The sequence below is a fragment of the Schistocerca serialis genome, chromosome 5, assembly GCF_023864345.2.
Source record: "Schistocerca serialis cubense isolate TAMUIC-IGC-003099 chromosome 5, iqSchSeri2.2, whole genome shotgun sequence".
NCBI classification, from domain to species: domain Eukaryota; kingdom Metazoa; phylum Arthropoda; class Insecta; order Orthoptera; family Acrididae; genus Schistocerca; species Schistocerca serialis.
Genome location: NC_064642.1, coordinates 36,020,920 through 36,048,030, shown reverse-complemented (window position 1 = coordinate 36,048,030; position 27,111 = coordinate 36,020,920). Strand labels below are relative to the sequence as shown.

Below are 27,111 nucleotides of genomic sequence, written 5' to 3'. Positions count from 1 at the left end.
AATGTCACAGGTTAATCCAAAACCCATGTACAGTATCTCACAGAGTGAGGGCACCCAAGGTTGATGCTGACCCTTCAGCCAGATTGGGGGTACTAAGCTTTACATCCTGCTTTCTGCTGCTCAAGACAGGTGATCTGCAAGCTACCTCTAGACATAACACTTATCTTTATTTCTCTACTGTCAACAATATAAACATCAATTTACGTGGCTGAACTCCTAGGAGACATCTTAGCCAACAGGAACAAATGAACTTAATACTTTTTATGTGCCTGTACCACTAAAGAAGTTAATAGCAAACACATGAACATTTCAAGTGTACTTACACTGAGAATTATTGCTGCCTTGAGTACTATTTAGAACTCGTGGTGAAAACAGGGGAGCAAATAAATAATTGCTGTTATTTTAAATATCATGTTTTCCTTCTAAAGTCAAACAAAATTATACAGCGACTATGCCTCCACATTTGCCATCGTACTTACAAAACATCCATGCAATAAATAAGTTTACTAGTACTGTTTTCGTTAATACATTTAAATAATATGACCAAGTAGTGAAAATATTGTGTATGTAATATTGCCAGCCTTTTGTAACAGAAATATGAAAGAACATTTATTTAATTTAAAATATATTAAATACAAAAATGAGCATTACATTTCTGAGGCAATTCAATAATTTAGCACAATTCTCTTACAAATTGCCATGTGATGCAAAAAAATGTAGCACCATTTTTCAAATAACAAAGTAGTCTGTAGTTCTCCAAGTAGAATTAATGTGAGTGCAGGTCGCTGATACTGCTTTCAAATGGAACAGCACTGCTTTCTCTGCTGCACTGCCTTCTACAGTTTGGTTGACACTTCTTCTCCTGCATAGGACACCCAAGAAAAATGAAAAATTGCTAAATAATATTGGATTACCTCAGAAATACAAGCAACATGCTGCCACACATTAAGCAATGCATGCAAATAACAAGGTAGCCTGGGTTAAGGAACTACCACAAGAAAACAAACTGCAAAGCTTGGGACTAGAATAAATGTTAAATAGCTCCACCACTGCCAAAAGCTCTCTTAATGTGAAAAAAATTATCAATTTCATATGCTATGAAACATGCTGATAACTGGCTGGATAAATGTGTTGAAGCATAATTATAAGGTAAAGTTAATATTCCAAGAAGATTTAATTACACAAATTTCATTTTACATAATGCATCTAGTCTATCATAGTCAGTCTTGCCCAGTTACTGAACAGATCAGAACAAGAGGGATAAACAAATATGTTTGGGGCAGCGTGTGTAGGGGAGGGGGTTGAGGAATGCTACAGTACAAAGTATCACTTATTTAGTTAACAAAATACGCACATAACTTTTGGATAAATAATGTATTTTTCACATTTGGAAGGCACAAGACACAGGAGAGAAAATGTGGTATGCAACAGGGATGGGGAGATGACTGATGCAGAGAGGTAGAGGGTAAGGAGCACTTCAGTCCTGAGTGCCAACATATGCCATGCAAACACCTAGAGCAACAGAATTACTGAAAACAATTGCCAACAAGTAAGTAGTAGTGACAGAAGGAAAAGGGAAAAAAGAGGAAATGAGAAAACATTAAAATCAACACTGGACTCGCATTCGGGAGGACGACGGTTCAATCCCGTCTCCGGCCATCCTGATTTAGGTTTTCCGTGATTTCCCTAAATCGTTTCAGGCAAATGCCGGGATGGTTATAGGCCTATTTCGCTTACGTCAATCTGTTGTAGAATAATGGAACATGTTTTGTGTTCTCGTATTATGACGTTCTTAGATAATACAAATCTCCTTCATCATAACCAACATGGATTCCGCAAACAGAGATCATGTGAAACTCAGCTCGCCCTATTTGCCCAAGAAATTCACAGTGCCGTAGACACTGGCGAGCAGATTGATGCCGTATTCCTGGACTTCAGGAAGGCATTTGATACGGTTCCGCACTTACGTTTAGTGAAAAAAATACGAGCTTACGGAATATCGGACCAGGTTTGTGATTGGATTCAGGATTTCCTAGAAGAAAGAACACAACATGTCATTCTTAACGGTTCAAAATCTGCAGATGTAGAGGTAATTTCGGGAGTACCGCAGGGAAGCGTGATAGGACCTTTATTGTTTACAATATACATAAATGACTTAGTTGACAACATCGGTAGCTCCGTGAGGCTATTTGCAGATGACACGGTTGTCTACAAGAAAGTAGCAACATCAGAAGACTCATACGTTCTCCAGGAGGACCTGCAGAGGATTAATGCATGGTGCGACAGCTGGCAGCTTTCCCTAAACGTAGATAAATGTAATATAATGCGCATACATAGGGGCAGAAATCCATTCCAGTACGATTATGCCATAGGTGGTAAATCACTGGAAGCGGTAACGACCGTAAAATACTTAGGAGTTACTATCCGGAGCGATCTGAAGTGGAATGATCACATAAAACAAATAGTGGGAAAAGCAGGCACCAGGTTGAGATTCATAGGAAGAATTCTAAGAAAATGTGACTCATCGACGAAAGAAGTAGCTTACAAAACGCTTGTTCGTCCGATTCTTGAGTATTGCTCATCAGTATGGGACCCTTACCAGGTTGGATTAATAGAAGAGATAGACATGATCCAGCGAAAAGCAGCGCGATTCGTCATGGGGACATTTAGTCAGCGCGAGAGCGTTACGGAGATGCTGAACAAGCTCCAGTGGCGGACACTTCAAGAAAGGCGTTACGCAATACGGAGAGGTTTATTATCGAAATTACGAGAGAGCACATTCCGGGAAGAGATGGGCAACATATTACTACCGCCCACATATATCTCGCGTAATGATCACAACGAAAAGATCCGAGAAATTAGAGCAAATACGGAGACTTACAAGCAGTCGTTCTTCCCACGCACAATTCGTGAATGGAACAGGGAAGGGGGGATCAGATAGTGGTACAATAAGTACCCTCCGCCACACACCGTAAGGTGGCTCGCGGAGTATAGATGTAGATTTTTTTAAAAAAAAAAAAAAAAGGGGGGGGGGGGGGCACGGCCGATTTCCTTCCCAATCCTTCCCTAACCCGAGCTTGCGCTCCATCTCTAACGACCTCGTTGTCGACGGGACGTTAAACACTAACCACCACCATTAAAATCAAGGAATAAAATCAAAAGAATCAGATATAAGGAAAGCATTTATGAATGAACAAAGAAGCACAAGCATGAACACTGAATCAGTAGACTCAAATAAGTAACAGTGCAGCCACAAAAGTACACTAGACTCTCACTAATCCGGCCATTCCTGGCACATATGGGTGCCGAATTAGTGGAAGTGCTGGATTATTGAGTGTCTAAAATTTATTTTATTCATTTACTTTGTTTGTTATTTATTTGGAAAACGTAGGGGATATAGTGCACTGTACTTTATTAAACCGAAGGATACAGTTTTAAAACATAGAGGATGTTGTTGTTGTTGTTGTGGTCTTTAGTCCTGAGACTGGTTTGATGCAGCTCTCCATGCTACTCTATCCTGTGCAAGCTTCTTCATCTCCCAGTACCTACTGCAACCTACATCCTTCTGAATCTGCTTAGTGTATTCATCTCTTGGTCTCCCTCTACGATTTTTACCCTCCACGCTGCCCTCAAATGCTAAATTTGTGATCCCTTGATGCCTCAAAACATGTCCTACCAACCGATCCCTTCTTCTAGTCAAGTTGTGCCACAAACTTCTCTTCTCCCCAATCATATTCAATACATCCTCATTAGTTATGTGCTCTACCCATCTAATCTTCAGCATTCTTCTGTAGCACCACATTTCGAAAGCTTCTATTCTCTTCTTGTCCAAACTGGTTATCGTCCATGTTTCACTTCCATACATGGCTACACTCCATACAAATACTTTCAGAAATGACTTCCTGACACTTAAATCTATACTCGATGTTAACAAATTTCTCTTCTTCAGAAACGATTTCCTTGCCATTGCCAGTCTACATTTTATATCCTCTCTACTTCGACCATCATCAGTTATTTTACTCCCTAAATAGCAAAACTCCTTTACTACTTTAAGTGTCTCATTTCCTAATCTAATCCCCTCAGCATCACCCGATTTAATTTGACTACATTCCATTATCCTCGTTTTGCTTTTGTTGATGTTCATCTTATATCCTCCTTTCAAGACACTGTCCATTCCGTTCAACTGCTCTTCCAAGTCCTTTGCTGTCTCTGACAGAATTACAATGTCATCGGCGAACCTCAAAGTTATTATTTCTTCTCCATGGATGTTAATACCTACTCCGAATTTTTCTTTTGTTTCCTTTACTGCTTGCTCAATATACAGATTGGATAACATCGGTGAGAGGCTACAACCCTGTCTCACTCCCTTCCCAACCACTGCTTCCCTTTCATGCCCCTCGACTCTTATAACTGCCATCTGGTTTCTGTACAAATTGTAAATAGCCTTCCGCTCCCTGTATTTTACCCCTGCCACCTTCAGAATTTGAAAGAGAGTATTCCAGTTACTGTTGTCAAAAGCTTTCTCTAAGTCTACAAATGCTAGAAACGTAGGTTTGCCTTTTCTTAATCTTTCTTCTAAGATAAGTCGTAAGGTTAGTATTGCCTCACGTGTTCCAACATAGAGGATATACTTTGTTAAATCCAAAAATACATTAATTTTCAAAGATAACTTAGTCCTTGAGTGCATAATATACTGTACATAATTATACAGTTGTATCACTCGCTATGAAACATGTCCCTAATTTTTAACTGTCGCAATGATGATACGCAACAGTGGCATGCTTTATCACACAACAGCTTTACAAGCATTACATCGGTACTACATGTATCTGCTTGTTGCATAATGTACTTCAGGAGGACCTCGGCACCTTCAGCACCATCAGTGTGAGAAATCTTCATGCTCCTTCTTCCTGTGTCCTCTTCTTCATCACTTTCATCATTACTTTCTTGCACACTTTTTATTATTTCCTCATCTGTTAAAGTTTGGTCCGTATCACAGTTTTCCTCATTCAGCCTCTTAGTAACATCTTCATCATCAATTTCTTCTCCTCCTGGAAGGTTGTGAAACATGTCAGTGTACAAAGTAATTGATGATTCCGAATCAACTGGATCATCGCTGTCACTCACTACTAGATCCAACTCAGCATAAGTGGATGGCTACAATTTTCTCCAGTTCTTCATTATGGTAGCGCTCTCCTCTTCATCCCGTGCTTCGGATGCTTGGAAAACAACATAATGTATGTTAATTGGTTTCCACACCTTCAGCATAGTCTCGATACAGTCATTTTCACTTTCTTTCCACAAGGAGATGAGAAGTGAATGTCAATGATGACATTTAATTGATTCCTAAATTCCCTGGTCCATGTGCTGAATTAGGCCTGTCACATTGGGTGGGAGAAAGAATGCTTGTATACCATCGGACTTTAGAGAATCATCTGAAGGATGACTGGGAGCATTGTCAGTCATAAGGATAGCTTTCAGTGGAAGCCTTTTCTTCTTTAACAAATGTTTCATGGAACCACCAACAGAATATTTGTCTGTCCATCCACACTTTCTTCTGAGTGCAATACTGCACTGATAGAGTATTTATGTCAGTGTGTTGAAAACAATGTTGATGTTGGGATTTTCCAATCACCATAAGTGGTACTTTATGACTTCCATTTGCATTGCAACACACCACTAATGTTATGTGCTGTTACTGTTGCTTGTAACCATGAGCTTCCTTCTTGTTGTTGGCAGTTAATGCTTTTGAAGGAAGCATCTTGTAAAAGAGTCCTGTTTCATCAGCATTATACAAGGCATCAGAAGTTAAATCTTCTTCCCCTATTATCTTCCGTATCTTGCTTACAAACTCATCAGCAACATTATTGTTAGCTGAGTGACTTTCCCTGGTGACTGTCAGCTGCCGAATGCCATGTCGTTTTTTCCAGTTTGACAGCCAACCTTCGCTCACTGCAAACAAGTTACTACCGCCAAGTTGTTTGTTAAATGTAGCTGCTTTTTCCTTTACAATTGGGCCACTGACTGGAATTCCTATACTGCGTTGTTGTATGAACCATATATAAACAGCTATGCCCAGTTCTTCATTCTCACTCTTTCATGTAACCTTCTGTTTTCCCAGCTCACTATCCATTGTGTTGAGTACTGTCGAATAACATCTTCTTTCTTTTTGATGTCATAAGTAGTTGCTCGCCCAAATCTGAACTCAGCATCAATGGATTTTTGTGAAGAACCTCAATTTAACTTATCTAAAATTTCGGGTTTCTGCTTGAGGTCCAGCGTAACGTGTTTTCTTTTAGAAGACATGGTTCCCAACTGTAAAGAAAGCTACAGTTCCAAATACAGTGTATAAAGCATTGTTTAACTAAGCATTTTTGTGCACGATAATTCATTGTGCACGTTTTAGGTTGTGTGCCGGATTTCTGAGAGGCTGGACTACTGAGGGCCGGATTAGCGAGAGTCTAGTGTATACCCAAAGCAAGCAAAACAAGGAATTAAATAGAAATAGAATGAGAAGTTTTGAAGTAAATGGTCTTTGATTGCAATGGGTCTACAAAAGCTAAAGAATAACATTTTTTTTTTCAATTTTGTAATCCTTTACTTCCATAATTACTTGCTCATCTAGTACATTTATCCACTTCACCTTTGTTTTCATTAATGGAAATTCCAGCAAGGAAACAATAAAGTGAAATGAGAAATGCAACCACTCACTTATAGTTGAGTTATGTGTGCTACAGAGGCACACTCGGCAATACTTTTGAGATACTTCTCTTCCTTTATATTAAGAACACCATCTTCCTTACACACTGACTCAACCACCCAAATGCAACCATTGATCACTTAAAAGCAAGTAAAGTCTCTGTACTTTTACATGTGGATATACAACACCCATCAATCAGCCAGCAATGAGTGGTTGTCTTTCTTCATTTTTGTTTCTTGTTTCCATCTTCATTTTCATTCTCTGTTGCTTGCTCAGTTCTCTTCATTTTTTTATTAGTGTTTCTTCTTTTTCTTCCTTTTCCTCCAACCTCTGTTGTTTTCCTTTCCCACATCCCTCATATATCACACTCTTTTTCCTCTTTCTCATATTCATCATACATCATATTATTTTTGTCTTTATACATAAACTTTTTCAGAATTACTCTTGATTTCCAACAGTTTCTGGTTCTGACTTGTGAATGCATTCTGTTACAGAACTTATTATTTACTTCTTGGTCTCAATTTCGCATGATGTTTAGCCTCATTGTCTTCTCATTTATCTGTTTTAACATGCAGAATTTAACTTTTTGAATGGTGAAGTTTCACAACTGTAAAAGATGAGCATTTTATGATTGTCATGAAACAGGATTTCATTCAGTATGGAGAAGATGCCTAGGACAAAGAGTGTCTACTGTTCATCCACCCAGATAGGCCAGAAAGGAATGCTATGCCAGCCAGTCACAGTAAGTAACCAAGTGTCTTCCTTTACAAAGCCATAATCCTATAGAAAATGAACAACTAAGCACTATAGTCCATTGCTCCAGCGACTGAGCTACCAAAGGATTCACAAGAGATGAACAAATCCATTATGATTCATAGCTAATCCCAGGAGATATTTGTATTCACCAATACTAGCTTTGCTCCCAAGCTGTCACTGGAAAATGACTAATAATTGGCAGATTGTAAATAGAGGACACTGATCATGAACAGTCATTTGTGAGATCTTGGGTCCACAAGTAAGTGATCAGTGGAGATGAAAGGTCATAATGTTTGAGGTACACAGACTATCAGTCCAGATAACTCAGCTGCAAAGTCAAGGAGGAAACGAATAGCATGGCACGAGAAGACACCATACTTTGCACTGTCTATATTGCTGTCGTCTACTATGGCCATATCTGTGATTGCTGATCCTGGGACTTGGTCCACCAGTAAATACTCTTGCTTTGTAAGATTATGGGAACAAACTGCTAATAAATTGCCAGTAACTGATGTCTCTGTAGTGCTACCTAATTCAAATATTTAACCAATGTCTTTCCCAACTGACCACTGTCACAGAGACATAAAATAGAAATGATGAAGATGAGAGCTAGAACTGTGACAGAAATCACTGATACCGATGGAAACCAAAACAAACTGTAAGACAGAAAGCAGATGAAATATAATTGGAAACAAGTAAAGTACGTAAGAGACTAACTTAAAAGAAAAAGATAACAAATAATGGTAGAAACACAGAGGAACCGTAATTGGAAAATAAGAAATTAACATTTATGGCAAAGAGTAATTCAAGACCAAGTGGATGGTGGCTCATGTAAGTGGTCATATCTCATCTTCAAAGTACAGAATCAGTGGTGTTGAATGGTAGGAACTAAATAACTTTGGAGGTAAACCAAGCATTCAAACCCATTATTATATCCCAGACCATGTTCAGCAACATAAAATTTTTGAGATGCTCTCGTAAAGTATGTGTTGTTGTTGTGGTCTTCAGTCCTGAGACTGGTTTGATGCAGCTCTCCATGCTACTCTATCCTGTGCAAGTTTCTTCATCTCCCAGTACCTACTGCAGCCTACATCCTTCTGAATCTGCTTAGTGTATTCATCTCTTGGTCTCCCTCTATGATTTTTATCCTCCATGCTGCCCTCCAGTACCAAATTGGTGATCCCTTGATGCCTCAGAACATGTCCTACCAACCGATCCCTTCTTCTAGTCAAGTTGTGCCAGAAACTCCTCTTCTCCCCAAATCTATTCAATACCTCCCCATTAGTTATGTGATCCACCCATCTAATCTTCGGCATTCTCCTGTAGCACCACATTTCGAAAGCTTCTATTCTCTTCTTGTCTAAACTATTTATTGTCCATGTTTCACTTCCATACATTGCTACACTCCATACAAATACTTTCAGAAACCACTTCCTGACACTTTAATCAATACTCGATGTTAACAAATTTCTCTTCCTTTAGAAACGCTTTCCTTGCCATTGCCAGTCTACATTTTATATCCTCTCTACTTTGACCATCATCAGTTATTTTGCTCCCCAAATAGCAAAACTCCTTTACTACTTTAAGTGTCTCATTTCCTAATCTAATTACCTCAGCATCACCTGATTTAATTCGACTACGTTCCATTATCCTTGTTTTTCTTTTGTTGATGTTCCATCTTATACCCTCCTTTCAAGACACTGTCCATTCCGCTCAACTGCTCTTCCAAGTCCTTTGCTGTCTCTGACAGAATTATAATGTCATCGGCGAACCTCAAAGTTTTTATTTCTTCTCCATGGATTTTAATACCTACTCCGAACTTTTCTTTTGTTTCCTTTACTGCTTGCTCAGTATACAGATTGAATAGCATTGGGGAAAGACTACAACCCTGTCTCACTCCCTTCCCAACCACTGCTTCCCTTTCATGTCCCTCGACTCTTATAACTGCCATCTGTACAAATGTATGTGTATGTCATTAATTATGCCAATGCAAGTGTAGGATACTCAAAATAATTTGTGAATGAGCAGACAATGCATGAGTACTTTTCTCGTATGTTTTCACAGGGTTTTATACCAATGACGGGACTGGAATATGTGGTTCTTGGGAGTTGCTCCATAAAGGCTTATATAATTAAACAATGAAAAATGTATGTGAAAATGTAAATCTCATTTCAGGACATGACTCGAGGAATTTAATGTATACTATCTTGGTGAAGAAGCTTCCTATCTATTTTCTGTTCCAAGAAGGTCCTATTTCTAGATGTTCTGGAAGATTAGCAGTTTTTTTTGAAAATTGCTAAGCAAGTACACTTCTTCAATGGTACATAGTAGTAAGTTTGTTTCAAAGTCTAAGATATATGAATGTTGATTTTTCTAAAGTCGCAGATTTTATGTTCAGAAATGCCACTGCTGTTTACCATTGCCATCTTCAAATTACCAGTGTGCCTCCGCATAACAAAGTTTGTCATTCTGCTCTCTGTCTTGATCTAACAATCTGCCTTAATTGTGTAGAGATAATCATGGATATTTTTAAGTAGCTGAATAAGATTAACATAAGATAACATATGTACATCTGTTCATGAAGTACACAAATCACAAGATTTAAAAAATCCAGAATTTATGCTAACCATGTTACAATAATGAGCTCAGAGCACTACACTTCTAAAAGAGCAGAAATTATTGTAGAAGAAACAGTAAATAAAATTGTTACAAAATAATAACTGTACCATACATAAATGCTTGAAAACTGCGGCTGACATAATCAGAAGAAGACCTTACAACTCAGTGCTGTGTCTTGAAATAATTCCCTTTCACAAATACTCAAGTAATACCCACTGTAGTTCCAATAGCCAAAACTAGAAGAACAAATTTTACAAAGAGGGAAGAAGTGCAACGGTTGGCAAGCCAAACAAAACTAACAGGACAAAACACTGATAGGAAAATGAAGTATTTTACATTTTTACAATTGTTGGAAGTCAAAAGAAATACATGAAAAAGAAAGTCATAAACAAGAGTGTTAAAGATAACAGACTGGATAGAAATCATATAGGATAGTGGGTCATTAGCAACATCAAACAGATACAAATATGAATCAAAAGTAAGTTTGGTATGTAATTGCAGAGTTTTAAATCTGAGTTCCACGGTATCTATGGATTGGTGTGGATATGAATAATTACTAATATGTAAGGAGAAAAACGAGACAAAAATTCACTGTGCTGGTATAAATATAAATAAAAAGGTCACATGTACAGAGAAAATAAGGAAATGAGGTACAAACCAGTAGTGGTAGAAATGAAATTTAGACATATCTAAGTTGATAGAAGGATACAATGTTATTTGATTATACAATTGGCCACCCTAGTCACAGGAATCAGACACAGTCCTTAAGTATCTAGAGTTCCTGCCTGCAGTAATTTAAGGTTGAATGACTATGTAATTACAACTGTGAGGAAGGCAGATGTCAGACTCAGATTTATTGGAAGAAGCCCATGAAAGTGGAATTATGCACAAATGATGATGTTTACACAATTCTTGTTAAACCAATTCCTGAATAATGTTCATCTTCCTGGAACCCTTAATAAATACCACTATTAATCAAAAAGATTTAGAGAAGAGTTCTATAACTTGTCATGGTGCTGTTTAGTCTGTGTGAAAATGTCACAGAAATGTTCAAGCAGTTTCAGTGAGAGACATTACAAGAAAGAGATTATCCATCATGGAGAGCACTACATACAGGAGAGTTCACATTCCCAAAATGAGACAAGATACAAACTATTTTTTTCTCCAACATATGTCTCATGCAATGACTAACATGTCAATTACAGAAATTCATTTTCATATTTAGGGGCTTTCATCCCATATACCACCCACATACAGAACTGTAAGGAGAGAAAATAACACTGGTATATTGTGTACCCTGAGTCACACACTGTTTGGCAGCTGGCACAGTACAGATGTAGTTGTGCATACTGTAGTGATAGAGCCACCTTGAGTATGAATGGCGGAAAAGTGTAGGATCTCAACAATACAATGGTATAGATACGAAATTTCTCAGAGCAAGAAATGAGAAGTATATTAGAAAATGGGGATGGTTCAAATGGCTCTGAGCACTATGGGACTTAACATTTGAGATCATCAGTCCCCTAGAACTTAGAACTACTTAAACCTAACTAACCTAAGGACATCACACACATCCATGCCCAAGGCAGGATTCGAATCTGCGACCGTAGCGGTCACGCGGTTCCAGACTGAAGCGCCTGGAACCGCTCGGCCACACCGGCCGGCAAAATGAGGAAGTAGTTTCAATGCAAGTATAGTTATGAGGTCATATGTCCAGTACGGAACTGTTAGCACATTTCAATAGTTTGCCACATTTACTCACAGGAAACTCCTGTGATGTTTGGGTCATGCAGAATGCAGGCAAAAGAGATAACATTTTTAAGAGGTATTGAAGGTGAAGTAGAATTGGAAATGAGGTCAGAAAAAAGGCAAATATTGTATCTCAAAACTTCTGGACAAGATAAGCACCTATGGTCCCTGATATCCCTCCCCTCCTTCCCACCGCACTCCAGACTGCTGCTTCCACTCGACACAACACATTTGCATTCTGGCCACAGTGGCTGTAGAGAGCACTCATAGCTCAGTTTGTAACATCTTTTCATTGTGCCTCATTACAGCTCAACATGTTGTCTTTACAATGAGTAGCAATCTGTCCTTTTTATAATGTTGTTCAAAAGTAACATGGTGCAGATATAGAGTCAGAGTGCTAAAAATATTTTCTGAAACGTTAATTGGAATGACACCACCAAGGAAGAATCAGAGAGAGATGGGCAGATACAGTGAAGGAGTTCACAGGGAAGAGGGGAGGAAAGTCACATGCACTTGAAAATGGACAGGAGTGGTACGGAGATAGACAATGATGGAGGTCCTTGATTCACAGCTTGACCTATAAAGTTGGAAATGAGCAGAAATGTTTTGGTGGTGTTGTACTGAGGCATGGTAAGATCAAAGTTGTCGAAGAAATTATTTTCACCCAAAGTTCACCAAATACATACTTTTAGATATAAATGCAGTCATCAAACTGATGCAGTGATTAATAGGACATTCTGATATCTTTTTGTTTTTCTTGATTTTCCCCCCTTTCTTCCATTGTCTCACTCTCCCTCCTACCTCTTTCTCCCTCCCTCCCCCACTGTCTCCCCCCCTCCCCACCTACTATTTCCTTTTTCATTCCTTTCCTTTGCTTTTTGTTTTCTGACAGTTTATCGCTGTCCTATTTTTCTTTGTCTTCATTTCTTACCACCTTTTTGCCTTTCTTTTCACTGTCAAGCTCTCTGTAATTTTTAATTTACATTTATACTGCCCTGAATTTTATCTTTTCATGTTTTTATTCACTTAGTTACTTTCTGCAACTGTTCTTATTCATTGTTTCTTATTTTCACCCAGTTTATGTTGACTGCTTTTTCAAGCAGAGTTTGATGTTATTTGCTAATTCTACTATCATCTTTGGACTTACATGTGTACCAAACGTATTTTGCATTTCAACTAGAAATTAATGGTTTCCATCACTGGGTATGATATGTCTGAAAAAAAAGTCTACATTTTACACTACACTGAACAATTTGAAAGAGTAATGTTCAGAACTTACCATTATCTGGAAGTCTGGGAGAACCTCTTTCAGATAAGATTGCTGTTCCCCATTCCAGAGGTTTGGGAGTGCCAGTGTGAAGTTGTCTATATGTTCCATATATATGAGATGGTGTACCTGGAATGCAGCAGAATATGATGAAGATGAGCCCAACGTTAAATCAGTTTAAAAGAGCAGTAACAATAAATTTTATTACATGGCAACAGTCTACACCAACTTCTTAGAAACTGAGGACAACTGAAGAAAGAAAATAAGATTATGGGTCAATATCCCACTGGGAATGAGATCATTATACAAGGGACACTGGCTCAAATTGTACAGTGATGAGGAAGGGCAATGGCACGTCCTTTCCAAAGGAACAATTTCAATAGTTGCCTCATGTCATTTAGAGAAACCATGGAAAGCCTAAATTTGGGAGGTTGGATTTGTATTTTGGCCCTACTCCCCCTGACTGTGAGGAAATTGTCTTTCTACACAATGTATTCAGAGACTAAATAAATAGTCTAGAAAATCCTGTGCAGAAGGGATGAGGAACACCTTACTGCTGAATGAAGCTCAGTATTTTCAGAGGAGGAAAAATTCAAACTATAAGAACAAAAAAAAAAAAAAAGGAAAAGTACATTTCAAGAATGAAAAATTCCAAGAAAATTTAATGAATGATAAGTGGAAAGTGTCATATATGCACTATCCGAGCCCTGAATGAGCTTATTAACGCTTGTGTAAGCCAACAATAAATCTGATTCATTGGGCAGGTCAAAAATTAAGACCACAGAGAGAGTACAGACAATATTGTCAAAAATATCTCTCTGCTATAAGTCAGTTATAAAATCTGTGCATTTTATCAACAGGGTTCACAGAATACTTGAAGTTCCTTATTTAATATATATATATATAATAGAAGGAAACATTCCACGTGGGAAATGGGAAAGGCCTCAATCTCCGCTAATTTCAAGTTGCCGCCACTCATACCTCACCTGACTTTCAACAACTTCTTTGCCTCTACACTTCTGCCTCGACTGACATCTCTGCCCAAACTCTTTGTCTTTAAATATGTCTGCTTGTGGCTTATGTGTGTATGGATATGTGCGTGTGTGCGAGTGTATACCTGTCCCTTTTTCCCCCAAAGGTAAGTCTTTCCGCTCCCGGGATTGGAATGACTCCTTACCCTCTCCCTTAAAACCCACTTCCTTTCGTCTTCCCCTCTCCTTCCCTCTTTCCTGATGAGGCAACAGTTTGTTGCGAAAGCTTGAATTTTGTGTGTATGTTTGTGTGTCTATTGACCTGCCAGTGCTTTCGTTCGGTAAGTCACCTCATCTTTGTTTTTTTTATATATATATATATATATATGATGTGACTTACCAAACGAAAGCGCTGGCACGTCGATAGACACACAAACAAACACAAATATACACACAAAATTCTAGCTTTCGCAACCAATGGTTGCTTCGTCAGGAAAGAGGGAAGGAGAGAGAAAGACGCCAGCATATGGGTTTTAAAGGAGAGGGTAAGGAGTCATTCCAATCCCGGGAGCGGAAAGACTTACCTTATGGGGAAAAAAGGACGGGTATACACTCGCACACACACACACATATCCATCCACACATATACAGACACAAGCAGACATATTAAAAAGCTTTGTTTTTAGAGAGAGAGAGAGAGAGAGAGAGAGAGAGAGAGAGAGAGAGAGAGAGAGAGACTTACCAAACAAAAGCGCTGGCAGGTCGATAGACACACAAACAAACACAAACATACAAACAAAATTCCAGCTTTCACAACAAACGGTTGCTTCATCAGGAAAGAGGGAAGGAGAGGGAAAGACGAAAGGATGTGGGTTTTAAGGGAGAGGGTAAGGAGTCACTCCAATCCTGGGAGCAGAAAGACTTACCTTAGGGGGAAAAAAGGACAGGTATACACTCACACACACACACATATCCATCCGCACATACACAGACACAAGCAGACACTTGTAAAGGCAAAGGGTTTGGGCAGAGATGTCAGTCGAGGCGGAAATAAAGAGGCAAAGATGTTGTTGAAAGACAGGTGAGGTATGAGTGGCAGCAACTTGAAATTGCGGAGGTTGAGGCCTGGCGGATAACGAGAAGAGAGGATCATGAAGATCATGAAGATGTCATCAATAAATCTGTACCAAACTTTGGGTTGGCAGGCCTGGGTAACCAAGAAGGCTTCCTCTAAGCGACCCATAAATAGGTTGGCGTATGAGGGGGCCATCCTGGTACCCATGGCTGTTCCCTTTAATTGTTGGTATGTCTGGCCTTCGAAAGTGAAGAAATGGTGAGTCAGGATGAAGCTGGCTAAGGTAATGAGGAAAGAGGTTTTAGGTAGGGTGGCAGGTGATCGGCGTGAAAGGAAGTGCTCCATTGCAGCGAGGCCCTGGACGTGTGAAATATTTGTGTATAAGGAAGTGGCATCAATGGTTACAAGGATGGTTTCTGGGGGTAACAGATTGGGTAAGGATTCCAGGCGTTTGAGAAAGTGGTTGGTGTCTTTGATGAAGGATGGGAGACTGCATGTAATGGGTTGAAGGTGTTAATCTACGTAGGCAGAGATACGTTCTGTGGGGGCTTGGTAACCAGCTACAATGGGGCGGCCGGGATGATTGGGTTTGTGAATTTTATGAAGAAGGTAGAAGGTAGGGGTGCGGGGTGTCGGCGGGGTCAGGAGGTTGATGGAGTCAGGTGAAAGGTTTTGTAGGGGGCCTAAGGTTCTGAGGATTCCTTGAAGCTCCACCTGGACATCAGGAATGGGATTACCTTGGCAAACTTTGTGTGTGGAGTTGTCTGAAAGCTGACGCAGTCCCTCAGCCACATAATCCCGACGATCAAGTACCACTGTCGTGGAACCCTAATCCGCTGGAAGAATGACGATGGAATGTATATATAATAGAGGGAATTTTGTATGTATGTTTGTGTTTGTTTGTGTGTCTATCAACATGCCAGCGCTTTCGTTTGATAAGTTACATCATCTTTGTTTTTATATATATAATTGTTGGGTTCAAATTAATGATATGAATATAATAGAGGGAAACATTCCACATGGGAAAAATATATCTAAAAACAAAGATGATGTGACTTACCAAACGAAAGCGCTGGCATGTCAATAGACACACAAACAAACACAAACATACACACAAAATTCAAGCTTTCGCAACCAACGGTTGCTTCATCAGGAAAGAGGGAAGGAGAGGGAAAGACGAAAGGATGTGGGTTTTAAAAGAGAGGGTAAGGAGTCATTCCAATCCTGGGAGCGGAAAGACTTACCTTAGTGAGAAAAAAGGACAGGTATACACTCGCGCGCACACACACACACACACACACACACACACACATATCCATCCGCACATACACAGACACAAGCAGACATTTGTAAAGGCAAAGAGTTTGGGCAGAGATGTCAGTCGAGGCAGAAATACAGAGGCAAAGATATTGTTGAATGACAGGTGAGGCATGATCGGCGGCAACTTGAAATTAGCGGAGGTTGAGGCCAGGTGGGTAACGAGAAGAGAGGATATATTGAAGGGCAAGTTCCCATCTCTGGAGTTCTGACAGGTTGGTGTTAGTGGGAAGTATCCAGATAACCCGGATGGTGTAACACTGTGCCAAGATGTGCTGGCCGTGCACCAAGGCAATATTTAGCCACAGGGTGATCCTCATTACCAACAAACACTGTCTGCCTGTGTCCATTCATGTGAATGGACAGTTTGTTACTCGTCATTCCCACATAGAAAGCTTCACAGTGTAGGCAGGTCAGTTGGTAAATCACGTGGGTGCTTTCACACGTGGCTCTGCCTTTGATCGTGTACACCTTCCGGGCTACAGGACTGGAGTAGGTGGTGGTGGGAGTGGGCATGGGACAGGTTTTACACCGGGGGTGGTTACAAGGGTAGGAGCCAGAGGGTAGGGAAGGTGGTTTGGGGATTTCATAGGGAGGAACCAAGAGGTTTCGAAGGTTAGGTGGACGGCAGAAAGACACTCTTGGTGGAGTGGGGAGGATTTCATGAATGATGGATCTCATTTCAGGGCAGGATTTGAGGAAGTCATATCCCTGCTGGAGAGCCAGATTCAGAGTCTGATTCAGTCCCGGAAAGTATCCTGTCACAAGTGGGGCACTTTTGGGGTTCTTCTCTGGGAGGTTCTGGGTTTGAGGGGATGAGGAAGTGGCTCTGGTAATTTGCTTCTGTACCAGTTTGGGAGGGTAGTTGCGGGATGCCAAAGCTGTTTTCAGGTTGTTGGTGTAATGGTTCAGGGATTCTGGACTGGAGCAGATTCGTTTGCCACAAAGAGCTAGGCTGTAGGGAAGGGACCGTTTGATGTGGAATGGGTGGCAGCTGTCATAATGGAGGTACTGTTGCTTGTTGGTGGGTCTGATGTGGACGGACGTGTGAAGCTGGCCATTGGACAGATGGAGGTCAACGTCAAGGAAAGTGGCATGGGATTTGGTGTAGGACCAGGTGAATCTGATGTAACCAAAGGAGTTGAGGTTTGAGAGGAAATTCTGGAGTTCTTCTTCACTGTGAGTCCAGATCATGAAGATGTCATCAATAAATCTGTACCAAACTTTGGGTTGGCAGGCCTGGGTAACCAAGAAGGCTTCCTCTAAGCGACCCATAAATAGGTTGGCGTATGAGGGGGCCATCCTGGTACCCATGGCTGTTCCCTTTAATTGTTGGTATGTCTGGCCTTCGAAAGTGAAGAAATGGTGAGTCAGGATGAAGCTGGCTAAGGTAATGAGGAAAGAGGTTTTAGGTAGGGTGGCAGGTGATCGGCGTGAAAGGAAGTGCTCCATTGCAGCGAGGCCCTGGACGTGTGAAATATTTGTGTATAAGGAAGTGGCATCAATGGTTACAAGGATGGTTTCTGGGGTAACAGATTGGGTAAGGATTCCAGGCGTTCGAGAAAGTGGTTGGTGTTTTTGATGAAGGATGGGAGACTGCATGTAATGGGTTGAAGGTGTTAATCTACGTAGGCAGAGATACGTTATATGGGGGCTTGGTAACCAGCTACAATGGGGCGGCCGGGATTGAGGATTTCACATACACATAATAAACTTTCCCATACTGGTTCATCAAGTGCTTATCAAAAATGCTACATTCACTCTAATTCCAGTGAGACAGTCTCATATGGGCCAAAAGTCTTCTCATGAACCTGTAGAATAACCAGAAGAAACATGGGCACAATGACATTGCCAAAGGAAAAAAAAAACAACAGTAGTTGATTACCATCCATAGAAATACAGCAAAGAATATGTCCAACAGTTAAATGAAAAAAAAAAAAAACAAGATCTGAAAGAAAGAATAGCAGAATCACATATGAATCATTGTAGCCAGAAAAATCCGAGGAACAAAAAATTAACACAGAAAATACTGTGGAAATATCAAAAAGAAAAGAAAGAGTGAAATAAAAAAGGCAAAATAATTGCATCGTGAGACAAAAAAGTCACAAGTGTGTGGAGAGCCAAAAGAATGGAATGAAACAATTCTAATTACATCTGATGTGATGAAGAAGATAGACAGACAAAGACATCCCATCAGCTAGGACCAACAATTGAAGAGAGGAGTGAAGTGATAATAGTTTTGTAGCCTTAAATTTTCTTTCCTTGTTCATTAGGACACATGAAATGTGTGAAAAAAGTAATGAGACTGGTTTTTTATCTATCAAAGCTTTCATTTTTTTTTCACACAACAATATTGTCCCCTGAAAAGTAGTTCCCTTTAGCAGCTAAACACTGGCAGAGTCATTTCCGGTCTTGGTAGCAGTGCTGAAAGGCTTCAAGTGATAGGCATTTAACACATCAGTCACACTCTTTTGAATGTTCTTAAAAGTCCCAAAATGACATCCTTTTAAGACTTTTTCAGTTTTGGGAAAAGAAATGAGTCAAAAGGACTCAGATCAGGTGAGTAGGGGGTCTTTGGACAGCAGGAATACTTTTTGAGATAAAAGTTCCATGATGGAAATGATTGTGTGACATGGGACGTAGTCATGACGTCGCATCCACTTGTCTGCAGTTTCCGGTCTCACTCTGTTCACCCTTTTCCTGATCCTTTCAAGAACATCTTTGTAAAACACTTGGTTGACTGCTTGTCCTGAAGGAACAGTCTCACAAGAGCTTCCACACATCTGATGTTTTCATTGGTTTTTGAAGTTGAAAGTCTCCCTGGGTGCGATTCATCTTCAGAATATGTACTCAGCCTTCCAAGAATGATTTGTGCCAGCAAAAAACTTGTGCTCTTGATAAGGACTGTACCCATAGGCCTGTTTCAACTTTTCAACGGTCATACTCACAGATCCCCAAAGTCAACACAAAACTTGATAGCATAATGTTGCCCTGAATTCTGCTGTTTCATTTTTGTAACACACAACAAAAACACAACTTCACTGATGGTGCTCTCAAAATCATGTGTTGGCTGTACACAGCTGAAACCTGGACTGAGCATCTGCAAGGGATGAACACACCGGTCTACACAAGCAGAACAACACAGCGTTGCCAGATCACTTGCAGTGCTGTCAGTCCCATTACTATTCTCACACACCTTACGTAACAAATGATTTTATCTTGTGCTGAAATAATTAAATCTACGTGTACAAGAGAAATCAGGTTAATGTAAATGATAGCTTTCTGTTGTTTAGGGCATATGCAAATTTAAATTGATTAAATCATTGTTATAAATAAGGCTCTGATTCCCAAGGTTGGTACAGTGGAAAGAAGCAGATGTGCCATGTTGCACATGATGTTGAGCACATGTTATAGCATGGAGAATCCACGCCATTGTTAACTGCAGAGGTACAGTTCCTAGATGCACTGGTATGTGGTGTATGGCCAACCAAACAGATAAACTTTGTCCAGTACTTTCTCTCTGTATTCTTCCAGGAAACTGCCATATGTGGAGATAACACACACAGTATGAACTTGGTGATATCAACAAGAAACGTTCTGAGGACCAGCAAACACACACAGAAGTTTTACGTCACTAGTTTTACCTCTCGAGGCTTACATTTACCAAACCCAGAAGGCTTTTTCATTGACAGTATCACTTTAATTAAAATATCATCCACAGAATGACGACCACCTACTACTTCCAGATGAATGCCTTCACAGAACATTTTAATACAGCTTTGATAGATGAGTGTGGACATTGAATAGAGATACTGTGATACAATACTGCCAGGCCCAATGAAAAAGTGGGAGGAAGGGGGAGGTAAAATCCCTGGGGCCCAAGCCTCATGGGTGGCCCAAGTCTCTCAAGAGTTTGTATACCACGAGGTGCTCAGTTGCAATTATTAGACTGTTATTATTAAATAACTTTTGCTTCACATAATAAATTAAAGACCGTTACTCCAACACCAAGACAACCAATGTAATTCCACCTCTGTTCTTGCAGGCCAGTTGCATACAATTAATTCTATTTTGGGTCTAAACTTGAATGCACAAGATTTTCTTTAGAAAAAAAAACACTAAAACTGCCTTCTCATGGAAGCAAAACTGTGCTTTCTTTAAACATTGTTGTAAATCCTACCAAAACATTTCCCCAACAAAGCAGTGAAATATCATTATAATTTGGTAGGACTGCCACCAGCATTCAAAGATAAGGTACTTCTGATTCTGCCAAAAAGTGGTTTTACAGGAAATATACAGAAAATATTTTGCATTCAACGGTATAAACAAAATAAAATACACACTAAGAAAATAAATGACGCACTGCAAAGTAATTATCCAAACGGTGTGAAAATTGGTAGATGTAATTTAAATATACAGAGATTATTTGAGCAAGCCAATAAAAGTCTTGGTCCACCTCTGGCCCTTATCAAGCAGTTATTTGGCTTCACATTGATTGATATAGTTGTTGGATGTACTACTGAGAGATATCATGCCAAATTTTGTCCAACCGACACATTACGTCATCGAAATCCTGAGCTGGTTGGAGCGCCCTGCCCATAATGCTCCAAATGTTCTCAACTGGAGAGAGATCGGATGACCCTGATGGCCAAGGTGGGATTTAGCAAGCATGAAGACAAGCATTAGAGTCTCTTGCTGTGTGCAGGTGGGCACTACATAGCTGAAGTGTAAGTCCAGGATGGGTTGCCATGAAGAGCAACAAAGCAGGGTGTAGAAAATCATCAACGTACCACTATGCTGTAAGGTTACCATGCATGACAACCAAAGGTGTCCTGTTATGAAATGAAATGGCACCCCAGACCCATCACTCCTAGTGGTTGGTCCATGTGGCAGGTGACAGATAATTTGGTATCCCACTGCCGTCAGAGGATTCACGTCTATGTTGGTCATCAGAGCTCAATTCAAAGCCGGGCTCATCACACGTATTGTGTTCGAGTATAATGACTTTTCTGGAGACTAGAAAACTACTCTGTAGGAATCAGCATGGATTTCGAAAAAGCTGATCGCGTGAAACCCAGCTCGCGCTATTCATCCACGATACTCAGAGGGCCATAGACACGGGTTCCCAGGTAGATGCCGTGTTTCTTGACTTCTGCAAGGTGTTCGATACAGTTCCCCACAGTTGTTTAATGAACAAAGTAAGAGCATATGGACTATCAGACCAATTGTGTGATTGGATTGAAGAGTTCCTAAATAACAGAATGTAGCATGTCATTCTCAATGTCAGGTGTGCCGCAGTGGAGTGTCATAGGACCGTTGCTATTCACAATATACATAAATGATCTTGTGGATAACATCAGAATTTCACTCAAGCTTTTTGCGGATGATGCTGTGGTATATCGAGAGGTTGTAACAATAGAAAATTGTACTGAAATGCAGGAAGATCTGCAGCAAATTGACGCATGGTGCAGGGAATGGCAATTGAATCTCAATGTAGACAAGTGTAATGTGCTGCGAATACATAGAAAGAAAGATCCCTTATCATTTAGCTACAATATAGCAGGTCAGCAACTGGAAGCAGTTAATTCCATAAATTATCTGGGAGTAGGCATTAGGAGTGATTTAAAATGGAATGATCATATAAAGTTGATCGTCAGTAAAGCAGATGCCAGACTGAGATTCATTGGAAGAATCCTAAAGAAATGCAATCCGAAAACAAAGGAAGTAGGTTACAGTACACTTGTTCGCCCACTGCTTGAATACTGCTCACCAGTGTGGGATCCGTGCCAGATAGGGTTGATAGAAGGGATAGAGAAGATCCAATGGAGAGCAGCGCGCTTCATTACAGGATCATTTAGTAATCGCGGAAGTGTTACGGAGATGATAGATAAACTCCAGTGGAAGACTCTACAGGAGAGATGCTCAGTAGCTCGGTACAGGCTTTTGTTTAAGTTTTGAGAACATACCTTCTCCGAGGAGTCAAGCAGTATATTGCTCCTTCCTACGTATATCTCGCGAAGAGACCATGAGGATAAAATCAGAGAGATTAGAGCCCACACAGAGGCATACCAACAACCGTTCTTTCCACGAATAATACGAGAGTGGAATAGAAGGGAGAACCGATAGAGGTACTCAAGGTACCCTCCACCACACACCATCAGGTGGCTTGCAGAGTATGGGTGTAGATGTAGATGTAGATGTAGAAGCCAGTTCCACTCCAGTCTGTGAGACTCCACAGCAAAGACATTTCTGGAGACCCTCCCCCAGACACTGGTGGGATACCAACCTATCTGGCTCCACCATACAGCAAGACAGCCAAGAGTGATGGTCTGGGGTGCCATTTCATTTCATAGCAGGAGCCCTTTGGTCATTATCTGCAGCACCCTTACAGCTCAACAGTACTTTGACAATATTCTTGTTGCCCTTCATGGCAAGCCATCCTGGGTTTATATTTCAGAAAGATAATGTCCGCCTGCTCATGGTGAGAGTCTCTACTGCCTGCCTTCGTGCTTTCCAAACCCTAACTTTGGCCAGCAAGGTCACCAGATCTCTCATCAATTACGAACATCTGGAGCATTATGGGCACAACTCTTAGCCATCTCGGAATTTTGTCAATGTAATGTCCCAACTGGACAGAATTTGGCATTATACCCCTCAGAGGACATCCAACAACTCTGTCAATTAATGCCAAACTGAATAACTGCTTGCATAAGGGCCAGAGGTAGACCAGGGATTTATTGAACTGTTCAATTTATGAAGCTCTTTGTCTTGAATAAATCATCAAATTTTTCTGAGATTTTAATCATCTGTTTGTACATGTATGTCATATCTACCAATTTCCATCCCATTTGGATAATTACTTCATAGTGCATCATTTTTTAGTCTTATAGTGCTTGTGTGCGTGCATGTGTGTGTGTGTGTGTGTGTGTGTGTGTGTGTGTGTGTGTGTGTGTGTGTGTGTGTGCCGTTGTCCAAGAAGAATTGTGAACGTGAAGAAATGAAATGACATGAAAGAGGTACTTTGGCTACACTTATGCTCATAAGTAAAGAGGTAATGCTATTCTTTTGTTCGTCCATTGAATAGCTAATGTAAATGGCAATCTTCATGTTACATGATGCGACATTATTTCTTGGTCAGTCAGCAAGTTCATTTTAGATCCAAGCAATTGAAATTTCTTCAGATCTTTAGTCACTATGATCCAGTTCTCGCAAAACCCATATGCAAGGTCAGAGACGGATAAGAACCTGGAAAGTGCTACAAGTGCTCTATCCGTCTACTGATAACAACGAATTCATTTCCAGTTGTACTCGTCATGTCAGGAGTGCCATCATGGCACAGAGAGAAAATGAGAAGTATTACCCAGTTGTTGTTGATGCAATGCCTGACTCAACATTCATCCTGCATTGTATTTACTTCAATATGGAAATTGATAAACAAGAAATAAATGATCAGCTTTGGAATTTGTAGAGTGTAATCAGAAAATAGTTATTGCTACTGCACATGTAATTTGATCCAACCTATGAAACACTCAGTTCCTATCAGTGTTATGCCGTGGACAAAGTTATGATAACAGAGGTAATATGAGAAAGTGTTATGAAGGAGTTTGGACACATTTTCTTCAATGGACTCATTTTGCAAAACTCTCTCATGTGCCTGTCATAGCCTTATGTGGTGTACATGCACCTGAGAGTTGTCATGAAGCAAGTACTTGTTTTTGGGGTAACTGAATTTCCTTACAACGTGTTTAATTGCAGTCCTCAATGATGGGAAATTTTGGAACAGAGTATTGGAAGTTCTTTATATTCCATGTCTGATACCCTTTTGAGTGCTCAGGTTGATGCTATAAGACCATTTGCAGCTCACTTGGATAAGACTGCCACTGCCATTGAAACTCTCAGTAAGTTAAATTGGTCAGCTGAAACATATTCCGTGTGTATGGGGTGTTTCATCATGACATCAATTTGGCTGGAGTAGTTGTTACCGGTTGATTACAGAATCCAATTAGTATGAGCTCAGAACACTGCAATTGACGAGCTTATTAAATAACTTAAAATATCTTCATGAAAATTGGGACACTATTCTCCCTGAACATAACTTGTTGCTATTGCAATTAATACTGATCCTGAATTCCAAGAGGTATGAATACAGAAGAGGAAGTCGTTTCATGATGAAACCAAGTATAAAGTGACAGACATAAAATCAGAAGATTTATTCAAGATTTTTTTATGTCATCACTGACAATGTGGCATCTAACTTGAAAAAAAATCATGTGAAACAGTGAAGATTACAGATGAAATATTTGGATTTGTATGGAAATCTTCAAAGATGACTGATGATCAGGTCACTTAAGTCATGCAAGTTATTTATCAGTGATGTCACAGGAAATTAAGAAGAAGAAATGAAATATTTGAAAACTATTCATACTTCAAACTTTGGATACATTGCTTTGGAATGATTAGACCTCTTGAATAAGATGCACAAGCTCAAAATTCCGAGCTTATTTCCTAATGTATGTGTAGCCTTGTGCACCTATTACGAGGGGGGGTTGAAAAGTTTCTAGTTTAACAAATAAAGAAAGACAGAAATTTCATAATACCAATTTATTTTTCAATATAATACCAGTATACACTAATACACTTGGGGGCACACTCGGATAACTTCTGCAAACAAAGCATTCACAGCATCAACCACTGCATCTTCATTGTCAAATCGTTGTCCTTTGATGTCTTTTTTTAGGTTTGGGAAAAGAAAAAAGTCTGATGCAGCCAAATCTGGAGAATATGGCAAATGACATAACAGTTCAAACCTGCAGTCATGCAGGGGTTCCAGTATTGTGAGGGCTTTGTGCGCCGGTGCATTGTCCTGATGCAAAAGAACTCCGCGTGCCAGTTTTCCGCATCTTTTTTTCTTTATCTCTTTTCTTAAATGGCACAGGAGCAACAGTGTGATGCATTGATAGTTACACCTTTTAGCAAGTAATCCACCAAAATTATCCCTTTCTGCATCCCAGAAGACCTTTCTGGCTGATTTTTGCACCCAGATATTTTTTGGAGTGGTGGATGAAGGATGTTTCCTTTGTTGTGACCGTTGTTCTGTCTCAGGATCAGAGTGGTGAACCCACGTTTCATCCATTGTCACATACCTTACAAAAAAGCCATCTTCATCCGCTTCAAACTGGCGGATGATTTCTTTGCAACACTGCATATGCTCCCATCCCTCATCTGCATTCAAGGCTTTCAGGACCCACAGAGATGAAACTTTCCGCATTCCCAAAATATCCACAACAATGTCATGAGCATGCCCATGGGACATTCCAAATGTGGTTTCTGTGTGCTGCAATGTTGTTTGATGATCCTGCAAAATCGCATCGTGAATTGCAGTCACTGTTTCATCAGTGGCGACAGTGACAGGCCTCCTGTTCCTTGGCACATCTTCCACACTCGTTTTTCCATGTTTGAAATTGGACACCCAGTTTTTCACTGTTGTATAAGACAGAACACTATCCTTAAATGTATTCCGCATGTCCTCTGCAATTTCCCTGGGCGTCATTCGCTTCAAATGAAGTTATTCAATCACAGCATGGTTCTTGATTCTCTCAATATTTGCCATTTTGCTTACACTATAGTATACAACACATCCTAGCAGCAAAACTAATGAAGCTGGAGACACAAAATTTTACTTGCATACCCACAAAGGGTCACCATAAAAGTAGTTGGTGTTGTTTGTGCAAGACATTACGGTAGCCATCTCGGACTAGAAACTTTTCAGCCATCCCTCGTACACTCTTCTATAGCTGTAGCTGAGGCAGAGATGTCATTCAACACTGTGGCTTGTGTTAAAAACTATCTCAGATCAACTATTCATTAACAACCTCTCATGGATTTGTGGACCTTGGCAGCTGAATATAATTTTGCAAGGTAACTAGACTTTGATGCTGCGTTGCAAACATTTTCTGAACGTAATGCACACAAAGTGTCATTGACAGTTTTATAGGCAAATAGCTTAGGTTATAGTGTAACAATTGAAACAATCAATTATTGACAAATTAATTTAATTTGTTAGATAAAAAATGTACTCACCAAGCAGCGCAGAACACACACATAAAAGACGGTTGCAGTGACAAGCTTTCAGAGCCAGTGACTCCTCCTTCAATAAGAAGGGTTGAAGTAAGTCTCCCCTGACCTGCTGCCCTGGGTGACTTTCCTGAAATCTACCCCTTTTCCTACACCTCTCCAGCCCTTTTCCTTCACCCCTCTTCCTTCCCCCTCAATCCTTCTGCTTGAAGAAGGCTCCAAAAGATTGCCAATTACAACTGTTTTTTATGTGTGTGTCCTGCTGCCACTTGGTGAGTAGATTTTTTATCTATCCAATCAAATTAGGTTATAGTATGCTACCTGTTGCACAAGTCACTGTGGTTTACATGTGACTCCACTAATGTCTGTTTACTGAGATATGTGGGTATGCCAGGGAATCCACTCCAAATTTAGGAAAAGTAAATTGAACCAATAAAAAAAAATTAAATTAAATGGAAAATTTACAATAATTCAATACTAAGTAGCATATGAAGCCAAACTTGTAAGTTCATCAGTCACATCAGTTTTCTCTTTTGCCATGAAGGTCTTGGTTGAACATCCTAGCTGTAGCAGTCTTGGGTTC

The 27,111-nt window shown here is 40.0% G+C and overlaps 1 protein-coding gene across 3 annotated transcripts in view; it reads right to left on the bottom strand.

Moving 5' to 3' along the window:
- Positions 1–573: 573 nt before the first annotated feature.
- The window catches only part of LOC126481027 (titin), an 804,028-nt gene continuing 777,490 nt past the window's right edge, over positions 574–27,111 (bottom strand). Inside the window, exons 41-42 of one of the 3 annotated variants that reach the window (XM_050104491.1) lie at positions 13,104–13,220; positions 574–862 (exon numbers count right to left, since the gene is read on the bottom strand). In XM_050104491.1, the coding sequence (XP_049960448.1) occupies positions 837–862; positions 13,104–13,220 (143 nt within the window). In that variant the 3' untranslated portion in view covers positions 574–836. The remainder of the gene's footprint in view (positions 863–13,103; positions 13,221–27,111) is intronic. The other 2 variants (XM_050104489.1, XM_050104492.1) reach the window with 2 other exon arrangements.